Source organism: Urocitellus parryii, chromosome 6, assembly GCF_045843805.1.
Source record: "Urocitellus parryii isolate mUroPar1 chromosome 6, mUroPar1.hap1, whole genome shotgun sequence".
NCBI lineage: Eukaryota > Metazoa > Chordata > Mammalia > Rodentia > Sciuridae > Urocitellus > Urocitellus parryii.
The window spans coordinates 70,236,649-70,250,416 of record NC_135536.1 but is presented as its reverse complement, the minus strand read 5'-3'; the positions used below and the strand labels follow the sequence as shown (position 1 = coordinate 70,250,416).

The 13,768-nt window shown below is 42.5% G+C and overlaps 1 protein-coding gene across 1 annotated transcript in view; it reads left to right on the top strand.

The window, feature by feature from the left end:
- Prkch (protein kinase C eta) overlaps window positions 1-13,768 on the top strand; it is a 215,903-nt gene that overhangs the window by 139,353 nt on the left and 62,782 nt on the right. The window contains exon 10 of the mRNA XM_026385188.2: window positions 8,864-9,018. Within this exon, the coding sequence (XP_026240973.1) occupies window positions 8,864-9,018 (155 nt within the window). The remainder of the gene's footprint in view (window positions 1-8,863; window positions 9,019-13,768) is intronic.

The following is a 13,768-nucleotide window of genomic DNA, read 5'->3' as shown; positions in this document are numbered from 1 at the left end:
GGTTTCTATCTATGATTGTCAGGATTATGGGCGGCTTATTTTCATTGTCCTTATTTTTTTCCCCTTAATTTTACTTTGTAATTACATTAAACTATGGATGGGCATGTAATCACTTTAATAAATGAAAAAACCAAAACCTTTTAAAGGAAAAATGAAGTGGCATCAGCAGACCTGATTCCCTTACTTAACTCTTCCACAAACTGTTTCAATAGTGGGTAAGGAACTTCACTTCTTTGTATTTTAATTACATAAAAGGATCTGGTAAAAGGAATCTTGGCAGTTTGTTTCAGTTTTTCTAAAGTTCTAGTTTAAATTTGATAAGCAATCAAAAATAGTCTCCTGCTGTGTTAGTTTTCTAAGCATTAATGGACCCATACCACAACCCAGACCTGGTGCTTGGTGTTCTCAAAGATGTATACCTCTCAGCGTCTGAGCTCTGCCTGAAAGGCTTCAGGTCCCCCATGGAAAACAAGACCAAGTGCGTAGAGCCAGCCCAGTCTAGCTCAGGGATAGCTGGGCAAGCTGTGTGTGGACCAGAGACATTAAAGGAGGCACCTGCCAGAGAGGACAGTGCTCAGACTTTGCCATGTCCCTGATCATATGTTTATTGCTTATTTAGGTTTTAAAGAATATCTGGCCTGGATGTTTCTTAGTGTTACAACCTGCTAGATCATTTCCCAGTCTTGAACACATGCCAGTAAGTCTTGTCAGGTTTTTTTATGGGTCCAGATTACCAGGAAAACACTTGGTCTTTGAAAAGAGATGTTTGTTTTTTTTTTTTTTTCCTCCAGGTTTGAAATGCAAGGCTTATTATACTGGAGACCTATCTCACCTTCCCAAAGACTAGTGTCTGTTCTCAAACAGGATGTATCTTGCCCATAGGCTTGATAGAGAAGTTGCTAGGTGATCAGATTCACTTCTGACATCTTCTGGGCTGTGCAAAATGATAAGTCAAAAAAAAAAAAAAAAGAAAAAAAAATGAAGTTGTTTGGCTCCCGTTCCTTGTTTCTTCCTTGAAGCCTCTTAATCGTGCTTAATGTGGTTAACTTCAAGTGATTTCCAGTTCAGACGTGGTGCAATCGATTTCCTCACAAGGGTGCTTTTCCACTGTGACCTCTTTGACGTCAGTTACTGTTTCCTGTTGACTTGAACTCCCCATTCACCCTGTAGATGACTTTTTCAGAGAAAAATAATAAAGCAATAGCTCTTAGGAGAAATTCAACATAATGCTATAACTGTAGATTTCCTTCTCCTTGCCCGCAGCTGTCAGTAGCTCTCTACAGCTTTGGATACTGTGGAGAGGATGTTATTCAGATAAAAATATTCCACAGCTACTTTAGAACTTGGGTAAAGTAGTATAGATGTGACTCTCAGATTAACATTGCCTTGCAGCAATAACTAAATTATTCATAACTATGTATTTTTTTTATTCTTTGAATTATTTCCAAAGGTAAGCTCTATCCCCACTGCAATCCTGAGTATCTTGACTGTTTTTTATTGCCTTGGTTTCCAAAAGGACACATTATCAAATGAAAGTTGCATCTGTAGCCGGGTGTGGTGGCAACAAGCCTGTATCCCAGTGGCTCGGGAGGCTGAGGCAGGAGGATAGTGAGTTCAAAGCCAGCCTCAGTAACAGCAAGGTGCTAAGCAACTCAGTGAAACCCTGTCTCTAAATAAAATACAAAATAAGGCTTGGGATGTGGTTCAGTGGTCTAGTGCCCCTGAGTTCATCCCCTGGACCAAAAGAAAGAAAGAAAGTTACACCTATAAGTCATGAGGACTGTAGATTCTTGGTTTAAACAGAAAAATCTCACTCACCTAGCATACGTGAGGTACTGGATTCAAACCTCAGCAACACATAAAAATGAAATAAAGATATTATGTTTACCTACAACTAAAAAATAAATATTAAAAAAGAATGAATCAACTTTATAGAAAGGGAGAATAGCTACTGTAAAAAGTCTCACAATAATATGTTGCAGCCCACAGGGGAGCACATTTGCTTTGCAATAATACTAATATTATTAAAAAGTCTATAAAGTAGAGAATATGAGTTATCATTCAGTATTAGAACTGAATTGGAACTGAAACTGTGGTTAATGTGTATTGGTTATCAAACCTAGTTTTGTAACCCCTTGCTAATAAGCAGGTACTTCCCAGAAAGGAAAGTCCTTATCAGGTCACGGCCTTACTATATGGTATCAGGCAATGCCCCTGTGCCCCAGCTGCCTGGCTAGGAGTCCATCCATCTCTGTGAACCCTTTAGCTTCCTGTCCCTGCACAAGAGGAGCTATTATAACTGCTGATGGCTGCCATTTCATTCCCGTTTATCTGTGTGTGTATATAAGTATGCACCTGTGTCAGTCTGAGAGGTCCATAAGGAGGCATGGCCTCCACATCCACTGCTCACAGAAGATCACTGCCAAGGGGCTGCAGCTCCATCCAGGGTACCATCCTACACCTAGTGCAACTGGGAGACAGCCATGGTGCCTGAAACTGTAGTGGAGGTGGCGATGATGATGAAGATAATAATAATAGTAGTTGCTAACATGTTTTGAGCAGTTACTGTGCACCAGGCAAGTATGAAACTCTTAGCTTAACGCATTTTGTCCTTATATGCCTGTGAGTTCAATCATCTTACTCTCCTCGTTTTGCAGATTTGAGTTTTGAGAGAGATGAAATAGGTGCAGCAAGAGCTGTGTGTACCTCCTAACATTGTAGCTCCAGAGCCCAGGTGCCTTCACTGTACTGTGCTCCTCTTGATGACTTAGCAGGGACTTTGGCACAGGACACAAGGTCTTCTCATAGATATAGCTGTAGTTCTACCCATAGCTTCTATTTGTTGAGATTCTTTTCCAGGCCTAGCACTGTGCAAGGCTCTTTGCTTCTGGTTAATCCTTACATGATCTTTGTTGTTACAGCTGTTATTATCCTAGATTTACAAATAAAGAAACCTTTCACCCCTTAAAAATTGGTTAAAATCTTCCTGGTAGCAAGAGAAAATTTATCTCAGGCTATGTAAAAAAGGTAGAACTAAAAATAAAGATTTGGATGGACAAAAGGTATCTCATGGAACCCAAGGGCAAAAACTGGCCAGGAGTGTCAGAGAAAGAGGAACCGAGGTCATTTGCTTCTTAGATCACTCATCCTCCCTGATCTCTTGTTTTTGTCTCACTCTGTTTCTACTTCATTCTTCCCTCCCATCCATTCATCCATCCACCTACCCACCCACCCATCTATCTGACTTTTCATACACCTGTCTATCTACCTGTCAATCATCCATCCACCCACCCATCCACCCACCCATCCATCCATCCAGGCCCTCACCACTCTGTTACACAAGGCATTTCATATGTTCATACCACAAAGGCAATCTTAGCTCCTTGAGTCACATTTTGTCATTTCCCATACACAGCCCAGACTAAATTAAAACCTCTTTTTCCCAGTTTAAATTTCCTGGGAAATAGATTCTGGGAGGCCCAGCTTGGTCCAATTAGTAGTGTACAGGAGGCTCAGCATTTACCCACAAAACCAGGATGGGGCAGTGCTCTAGAAGGGAATCACCATGCACTGAGTAGATATCTCCAAATGTGTCTGCCACAGTTGCCTTGCAGGATTTTGACTGGTCCATGTTCACACTACAATCACCCTCCTTAGAGATTGTCATCTTGTCACTAGTACCATCTGGGCATAGCACGTCCATTAACCCAGAGGTTTGATCTCTAATTTTTCTTCCTTTAGTTGTTTCAACTTCTAAGAAGAATCCATAAAGAGGAGCTTTAAGGAATGCCCACTAGTGATAGCCACTGTTAGTTCAGGGGATATTTTTATCCCTTTTGGCCTGGAGAAGTAGCAGCTCTGGATGGAGACCCAGGGCAGAGAGTTGGCCCAGGCTGCAGTGGGTTAATGGAACCAGGGCAGATGATGACAGGAATTCTGTTATTACCAGACACTGGCTTGTTGACCTCTGTGCCTGTAACTCACACCCAGGCGGGGAGACAAAGGGATTTCTGAGTTGTTTTATTCCCCCAGGTTTTCATCATCCCGTGTTAATGACTTGCATTTGTGGTCTGCTGAATCAGAGAGGAAAGAGAGGAGCAAGGGATAGACAAAGGGCTTGGCGACTTTAGCTTTAGGACTGAGATGAAACCAGCCTCCTGGACCTTAGGTTTGCTACCACACAGGTCAGGGCAAATTTACCTTAGAGCAGCCAAAACCTCAAGTGGGGCTGTGAAGATGTTGAAGCTCAGTTTCTAGGAAACTTGGACTTTAGAAAACCCAAAATGGCTAGGTACATAGGTTTAAATTCAGAAAGAGCCACCTTTGCCATCTCCGCTTAGGGTGGGATTTGGAAAGTTCACCCTGCCCCAAAAGTGACTCATGGCAGCCTTAATCCAGCATACAGTACCTCCCTAATGCAGGATTCCCCAAAAATGCTTCATCTAGTTGCTTCACAATTGAATTGGTAAAGCATGATTTAACATTTGGCAAGTAATAGGTGATACTAGTTCTTAAATAGCGTAGATGGCAAGTGGAGTTATGGGCGAAAGGTTATCTTCTCCCTCCTTCCAAAACTTCAAATATAGGTGTCTGCTTTGTAAAGAGCATCCACTAAATGTGAAAGGTTTCCTATAGGTCAGTGGAGTTAATGACAAAGGAGTAAAATTTTGCAGGAGTGATGCTTTTTTTTTTTTTTTTTTTTTTTTGTGGCTGATGTTGTTTTATTACATGCGGCATGTTCCAACGCTTACTGGAGTCTTTTACAAGCCAAATCCCATAGCTGCCACCTGTTTTACCCCAGGCACTGGCCTTAAAATTCTAATGCAGACTAGTAGGTGAGTGATCATGTTTATTAATAGAGCTGAAGTCCTGCAGCTCTCAGTTGTGGGTGACCTGGGATGGGGTCAAATAAAACACCCCTAAGTAGCCTTTTCTTCTTCTTCAAATGCTTGAGGATGAAAATAGCAGTACAGTGACAGTGGGGCCTCACACTGGGCCACCTCGGCACCTGACAGCTGGTCTTCCTATGCAGTCCCTTCACTCTGCCTCAGACCTTAGCTCCGATAATCCGTGTCTCTCTGCACCTTCTCCTTCAGTCCCCACTCTGGCCTGATTTGTGTATCCTCATCTTCAAACCTAGGGAATCAGCTCTTCTCAGCAGCTTCTTCCAAATCCCACCCTAGCCTCCAGTCTGCTCAGATGTTCTGCTCAGTGACCCCAGATGCCCTCTGACCCCGCCATGCAGGGTAATGCATGCTAGGTAATGCATTTTGTCCCTATGTCTGTGAGCAGGGGTGGGCTCTCCCCTGTTTTAGGGTACTTGGATCTTACTGAGGGCCTGGCAGATTGTGTGTGCCCAGTAAGCAATTGTTCTTGCCAGGAAACTTAAAGGAAGTATAATTGGCCTCTAAAAACTGCAATAGGTACTATGAAGCCTATGTACAAGAACTTAGACACTCTTGGGACCCAAACCAGAGCCATCGACTCTCATTCTGGATACCATTCCAACGTGCCTGATGGCCTGGTGACTTCAGGCACCAGAAAGGCATGGGAAAGGGTGATCCCAAGTGTCCCTTAATAATGGACAGCAGGATGTGAAAGTCCCTCTTTCGGCAGCCACTTTCTGATTCGTGCTTCCTAAATAACTGCTAAGACAGCTTCAAAGCCATATTTTCCTAATAGCTTTGATCTTTCAGATCAGAATAAGGAAACCATGGAGGAAGCACATGTGATCCTTGCTTCTGATGATAAGAGTAATAAACTCAGCAGAGAAACCTTGAGAGGAACTGAAAAATATGAAGAAATAAATGTCACCCCAGATCCCATAACCCAAAGCTGACATCTTTTACTTTATGGGTTTTATTTTTGGTTCTTTCCATGCATATCTGCATCTTTGGCTTTAAGTGAAGTCAGTCTACACACTCATATTTATAATATTTTTTTTAACTGAAAATATCTTCATTAGAGCCACCAGCAGTAGCACCATCAGCTACCATTCATTGCACACTTGCTAGGAGGCAGTGAGGACATGCTTAATAAAATTTTATTTCAACTGATGACCCCTCACTCACCTCCCCTACCTAGTGATAAGTGGATCTTATTTTCTGAGCAATGGATATTTTTGTCATTTTTCTCATTCTCTGCAATAATAATATTCAAGAAATTGATGCCAAATCTTTCCCCGCTCTGCAGCAGACTTTTAAAAATAAGGTAAACGGAAATGCAGGTAAATTAAGGGTTTCCTTGCAGCAAAAATCGTGTTGCTAGTTGATAGGCATATTTTTGTTTTTCTTCCTTGTGACATTACTTGAGGTCTTTGGTAGGATAGATCATTCCTTTTTCATTAAATCCTTATTGCATCTTGGGGCTTGTTTGTTTCCCGTTCCTGCCTGCTTCAAGGGTTGATTGTTGCCCCAGGGCTGTGAATTGTACCTTCTGTTCTAGGTGGTGCCAGACAGGAGGTTAGAAATGAGATTGAATGAAAAGACACAGAATGATGGAACTGTATTTTTGCAGTTCTGAAACTTATGACCCCTTCTTGCCTTGCAAGGTGGCAGGGAGAGGGCACAGAGTTATGAGTGTTATCTGAGAATCTGCCTCCAGGGCTATAGGTGGATCTGAGATGGAGGAGAATGAGCCAGACCAGAGGGCAGCATTTTCTCCCCCAGAGTTTTACCCAGAGTCTGATTTTTAAGACTTCAGATGTAAAAAAGATTGTGTATGTGTGTGTGTGTGTGTGTGTGTGTGTGTGTGTATGTGTGTGTACGCCCACACTGCATGCAGAATGTGTGCATTTGTGTACTAGAAGTGGGTAAAATTTCTTTTGGAATTCTCTTATCTTTTTGATGCCTACTGCCTTAGAAATCTTTGCCAAGGATGCAAACTGTGGCAGCCTAAGTGTGGCCATTCACCTACTGACCCAGTTGCAGTAATCAGATGTTCAGAGGAAGTGGAGGCTGTGTGGCTGCCAATCACATCCATGACAAAGCTGAACAGGCTTAGTTAACAAAAATGTATAAGGCTGACCTACTTGCCCAAGGATGCTTTGGAGTGACTTTTCCACCTATTCTTTATCAGGTGCCCTGCAGCTGCCCTTCCAAATGAATACCATGGTAGCTTAAAAACTTCCTGTGCAAATAAATGGATCTGTGGGAGGTGTCTCCAGCATGTGCTTATGCTCCCCACACCCATCACTAACCTGCTCCTTGCACCTGAGTCCTTCCCACAGAGGAAATACAGGGCAGCCATTGCTCATCAGAACCTGTCCCACCCAGTTCTGCCTCTCCCCTTGTGGGTCACACTCAAATGAGGGCCTCCAGCTTAGTCAGACAGCTCGAAAGATTCATATTGTTTCCCATTTGGCTTATGTTGGCCAATCTGAAGAGTTGTGTTGGTGGCCTTTGGTTCGGGGGAATCTTGCCATTCCCACTTCACTTTTAAATCTGTACTTATTTTTAGTAGAGATAGATATATTTAATAAACACAGAGGATTTTTTTCCCTTCTAATTAAGGTATTACTTAAAATAGGGACGAGGAGGTCACAAGTCACACTGCCTTCTGATAGGGATCTGCTTGATTGCACAGTGACACAATGAGAGGTGAGCAGGAGCAGCACATCTCCCTACCCATTGTTCAGCTGGGAATGTGTGGAAACCTGCTCAGCAAAGTTGATGGCACTTAGAACCCCAAATAAAGAGGGATTTGGCATAAACACAGCCTTTGGTAAAATACAGATTTCACACACAGTGACCTTCTACATCCTACCCCATAAAAAGGGCGTCCCTGTCCGTGAATGGATGGCACTCAACCCTGCTGATTTTGGCTCACAGGTCACTTGCTTAGAACCTCCCCCAACCTCACTCACGTGACCAGATGTCACTGCTTTCTCTGCTTTCCTTCTTTTTTTTTTTTTCTTTACCAGAATGTCTAGATTTGCCTTTTTTGAATAACTTTTTTTTTTTAATACTGTGAATTTCTTGCACCAGGCTTTCTATGGGTAGAACAATATGTGCTTTATGTCTATGCTTGTCTCTGTTGGGTCCTCAGGGCTTCATTCAGCACTAGCTCACTAGGAACTTCACAGATGCTCATGAGAGAGGGAGGAGGGAAGAAACCTGTTGATCTTAGAGGTCCTTGAATCAAAACCTTTTACCCCTACATCTCACAGCCACTCTTTAATTGAGATATACACGTTTCTTCTGATAGGCAGTCTAACTTTGCCCAGCACCTGCTATACCGCTTACCTTGTTCTTTGGAACTGCACAGCTAACTTTTTAAGAGTCTGTTTCACTGGGGTGGGGGTGGGGGGTGAGAGTCCCTGCAGTAGGAATGGCCCCCTGTTCATTTCACTTCTGACTCCTGATCTTCCTATGGACTGAAGGGACTTTCTAAGTGTAGGCTCCTCAGAGACCATAATTAGACCTCTGCTTGGCTGATTTACCTAAAGGGTTTTCCCTTTTCTTTGTTCTCTGCCCACTTATGAGGACCAAAGTGCCTGTTGGATGTCCTTTACTTTCTGTGGTTAACCTGCCATGGTCAGATGAAGGCATTTGTCTTTCAACTTACATCGCTCTGTTCCCTTATGTGGCCTTTAAGGTGCACAGTCACAGCCAGAACCAGGGGCTCCTGATGCCTTCTCTACTTGTGACTGATGAAAATTCAGTGTTGTGCAGAATGACCTGAAGGGGGTCCAGCCGTCACTCCTCCCCTGAGGGATGCGACCACCCAACCCAACCTCTGTTCCCTGACAGCTGTCTGGAGGGTCAATGAATACCTCCCTAGACAGTCTCTCTTCCCCTTGCCACACCCCTAGACAACATGATTGAACTCTAGGCTAATTGCTTCACCTCCTGTTTTAACCCAGGACCGCCTGTTTTTCGTGATGGAGTTTGTGAATGGCGGAGACTTGATGTTCCACATTCAGAAGTCCCGGCGTTTTGATGAGGCACGGGCTCGTTTCTATGCTGCGGAGATCATTTCTGCGCTCATGTTCCTACATGAAAAGGGAATCATCTATCGGTGAGTTTGAGTCTTTGGTTCCCCCTCTCCTGGTTCATTCCCTACCCCATATCCCTGCTTGATTCATCCCTCTATTTCTCAAGATAATCAAGCGAAGTCTTTTTGAAATCAAATTCACCAAAGGTCCAAGTGTTCATTCAAATAAATGAGTAGCATAGTGAAGGACCCTGCCTCCAAACTCAAACTTGGCCCATTCGATATTCACAAAATGGGCCAGAGAGGCTCAGAAGAGATTATTCATGAATTGGTTCAGTGGGGGTTTGCTAAGATCCTGTTACAGCCCAGGCATGTAAGGTGCTGAACACATATCGTCTCTCTCTCTCTCTTTTTTCATTTGAATATCTGAAGTGAACTGGTTAACATGGATCCATTCTATTTCAAGAAAGCATAAACTGCAGGGCATGGTGGTGTACTCCTGTAATCCCAGCAGCTTGGAAGGCTATGGCAGGAAGATAGCAAGTTCAAAGCCAGCCTCAGTAACTTAGTGAGACCCTGTTTCAAAATAAAAAATAAAAAACAGTTTGGCTCAGTGGTTAAGTGCTCCTAGGTTCAATTACCTGTACCCCCACCACCAAAAAAATGCATAAACTGGACACTGTGGCTAATGTTACTTTAAGTTGCTATCACAACAATTGTAGTCAAAAGGAGTGGATTTGCCAGTCAATGCCCAAGAGGTGACCTGCTGATGAGCAGTGTCCTATGTGATGATATTTATTACTTGCAGCCCCCTCCCAAATAGGATTAGATTCCATTTCATAACACACAATCTTTTAATCACAATATACCATAATTTGAATGGGCTTAAAATCTGGTTGAAGTTTTTGGAACTTAATGAACTTCAAAAGAAAGTTTACTCAAAGAGACGATGGAAAGGGTGAGAAATGTAATAATATTAGAGACTTTTTATTCAAATTTCCTTTTTTTTCTATTGTTGCTATCTTCCTACTCTTTAAGTCACATTGTGACTAAGTTGCCACATATACATTTTTTTCCTTCTTGAGATACAAGTGTTGCTTCCGTTGACAAAAAATTTTCTTTCATACTTCATATATGCTGAAGCGAAGACTTTCCTGATTGAAATTTCCTATTTATTAGCCTTGCTAAACATTGTTCCTGTTATGAGCTCACAGAAGTATTGGCAGCATTGTGAAAGAATAGAGAGAGCTTTAAAAACCACGAATATCCTCAAATGCCCTGGGAGTCAAAATAGGGAGAGACCAAGCAGTAAGACTAGTAAAGATGCCAGAGAAAAATGGGAAAGCAAAGCAGGTATAACAGGTCCTGTGGGATGCAGGGCGCTCAGCCCTTCAGATGTGGCCCCCCCATCACAGACCACAGACTCTGAAATGGAAAGGGGCGTGCAGCCAGGGTCCAGGCTGGAAAGCAACAGTGGGGGGGCGGGGTCTGTGGAAGGTCCTAAGGGGCCTATGCCCATTCTAAAGTCATGAGGTGGCCATGGTGGCTTTAGGCAGCTTGTGTTTTTAAGCTTTCTTTACTAGGCTGTGGTGCTTCCCTGGTGGCTCCTGTGGAATTTTACCTGTCTCCATGTGATTTGTGGAGGTTGCTGGTGGAAGGAGTCAAGAGTCCTTCCTTCGACGTGGTCTCACACCCAGGGCAGTGAGTTCTGCTTTCGTTCACCTCTCCCTGGCTTGTTCATCTATCTCTGCTCTATTTACACCAAAGAGCGCTTCTCCACATTGAATTTTTAAGAATGATGACTTCCCTGCCCAACAGAGACTTCTCTTTTAAATCAAAATAATAACATGATCAACAAAAGCTCCACTGGACACTGGTTACCGTTACCAATACTTTACCACTGTATCTCCCACAATGCTCCCAACAATATTATTATATAACAACATCACTCACTTTGTTTAGATGAATAATTGAGTCTTAGGAAGGCTTGATTAATAATTAGACAATGAACTGGTAGTGAAACCAGAATTTATAGCGCATTTCTAACCATTGGGCTACCCAGTCTCCTCAGGAATGATGTGGAGATTGAGGACACACTAGACAGCTGGTTTCTGATTCCCCTTTCAGCAATAGGACAACTTTAATTCATGAAAATACTGCAGACTGGGGATGAACAGTATGGGGTAAACTCAAGTTTTCTTGGATACTCAGGGGCTTAACATAAGTAAGCTCTGTATTGTATAGCTGAAGGCAGCAAGATTTTTTTCCCATGTTGGACATCTCTACCTCTGTTTCATTTGTCTTGAAATACAGATCACGGACATTGTAACTGATGTAGTTTCTGGTGAAGCAGTATCATCCTGCATCTTGAAGTTTTATTTCAATTCGTGGTACCTGTGGTTCAGTTCTGAGAATTGATTTTAATTTACTTTTAGACTTGATTCCCATGTTCAGGCTCTAACTAATATGACTGACTTTCAAGCGAGCACATTTAATTAGGTTAGATTCGAATGCTATTTTTGTCCTGTGGATTTATTTCACAGGATAATTTAATTCCATTCAGGCTATTGGCTGGGAGCAGTGTCTTAAGGGTAAAGTCTTTGAAAGCCAAGTCCTTGGAATTCACACACAGTCAAGGGTACATTTGGGTCACAGAGGATACAAATTTGATACAGGAACCCAGTGAGAAACTTGGGAGCATCAGACATCCTCGCTTATCATGGGTGTCCCAAGACAGCCTTGATCAGAGCCAAAATGATCTCTCCAGAAGATGCCACTGACCTACCCAAATAGAGTTTTTATGGATTTGTTTTGAAGTTTTCTTCTGGGGAAAGAGGAAGTGTTTATTTTCCATGAAGTAACAAGATAGTACCAATTATAAATCATTGTCAAAAGGGACCTTGGAAGGTAGCACCTTAGGCTCCTCCTGACATGAATTTCCCTTTTGGTTGACTTCACCTGTGCGGGTGGGTCACAGGCCAGTCCCACTTATGTACTTGTCAGCTTGTGCTCCAATCCTGACTCTTGGATGCATTACCTTGTCTTTTATGGAGATACACAGGAGATGGATCCCTCCATTTGCCTTTTGGTTGGAAAGTCTACATCCTTCCACTGCCCAGAAACCAAGGACAATTGGGCTAGAAAGCCAGCAGCCAGAGAGTCAGCTTTGTCCAGGGAAAATAGACTGCTCATTCCTGCATGCTGGGCTTCTTGGCAGACTGGGAGTCCAGACAGTGCTCACGAATAATTTCCTCATGGTACAGGCTTTTTTCCAGAGTCAAGCCCTAAAATAAATTTAGGGGGACAAAGGGGCATCCAGCCTACTTTCAAGCATGACAGGCACCATTTTCAATCATGTTTCATAAACTATATTAAAGCAGAATTCTGCCACTGCTGACCAATTCATCTCCAGACTCCTAAGCTGACCAGCACAAGTTTCATTTGCTATTTCTGACAGAGTGTGGAATGCATCTGAAAAATGTTGGGTGAGGAGGTTTATAGAGGGTATAGTTTGAATTTTGTCTCTTATTTACCACATTATACTTAAACACACAGCACGTCTCCACACACACTTTCCAGGCATGAGTCTGACCACTTGGCAGGCCACGTGTGTGGTAACCAAGCTCCAGGCCACTTCTGTGGTATTTCACTGTCCCATTTTCCAGATGTGGAGAGGAAGCTTTTACCCCACAGAGGTCAGCTGCCAGACCTGACTCATCGTCTTCTATTCTGATGCTTACGTAGCATGCTAACTCTTTTAGAGAAAAATCACCATTGGTTTCTCTTCAAAGTGAGAGAAAAATCTTTACCTCATTTGACCTTTTTCTTTTTTTTGTAAATTTAGAATTTGGGAAGATTAACAGAATCCCTTACAGATAAGTTTTGTTCAGCTAGACTCCAACATAGTGGTTGGATCTGTGTGCATATACCAGGGTCTAATATTTACTATGTGAGTGGTACAAGGGGCCACAGGGCCGTACAACTGCCTGAGTAATCTGAACTTATCTGGGTGTATCTCTGCCTAGTGAACCCCTGGCAAGATTGCCTCTCTGAGCCTTGCTGCCTTGGCTAAGAATTAATAAGTGTTATGTTTCCAAATCTATTTATGTGTTAGACTTTTTTTTTTCAATGCCTGAATCATTGCTCTCTGCAGTTACCCCTTTATGGAAGATTGAGGCAACATCCCTGTGATTCCCATCTTCTGGGACCTCTCTTATTCCTTAGTATGTTTCATCAGCAGATTTTCAAACTCCCCAAACGTCTTCATTTGAACTTGGAATTTGGGGATCTTACTGTTACTTCCCCTCTATTAGAATTTGATACCATCTTTATGTTTTTTTCTATTCATACTAGTGAGAACAATATTTTTAAATAGAGATGATAGTCAAATTTAGTAGCTCTTGCCCAGTGCAGTGGTGCACACCTATAATCTCAGCTGTCTGGGAGACTAAGACAGGAGGATTGCAAGTTCAAGGTCAGCCTTAGCAACTTAGTGAGACCCTTTCTTCAAAATAATAAAAAGGACTGGAATGTAGTTCTGTGGTAGAACACCCTTGGGTTCAATTCCCAGTGCTGCAGGAAAAAAAAAATGGTATCTCTATTTTCATTGTCCTCTAATAGCATCATTCTTTCTACTCTAATAAGTAGGTCTATTCTTTCTTGATCTACTTAACTATAAAGACAGCTATAAATGATCATTTGTTATTTTTATTGTCTTGTTTATTCAGAATGTGCCAGCAATGCGAATGCTCAGAACATGAGTAATTTTCACATCAGGTTTTGGCTGTGAGCTCTCCCAGGATGGATGCTGGAACTTTGAACTTCTTAGTCACAT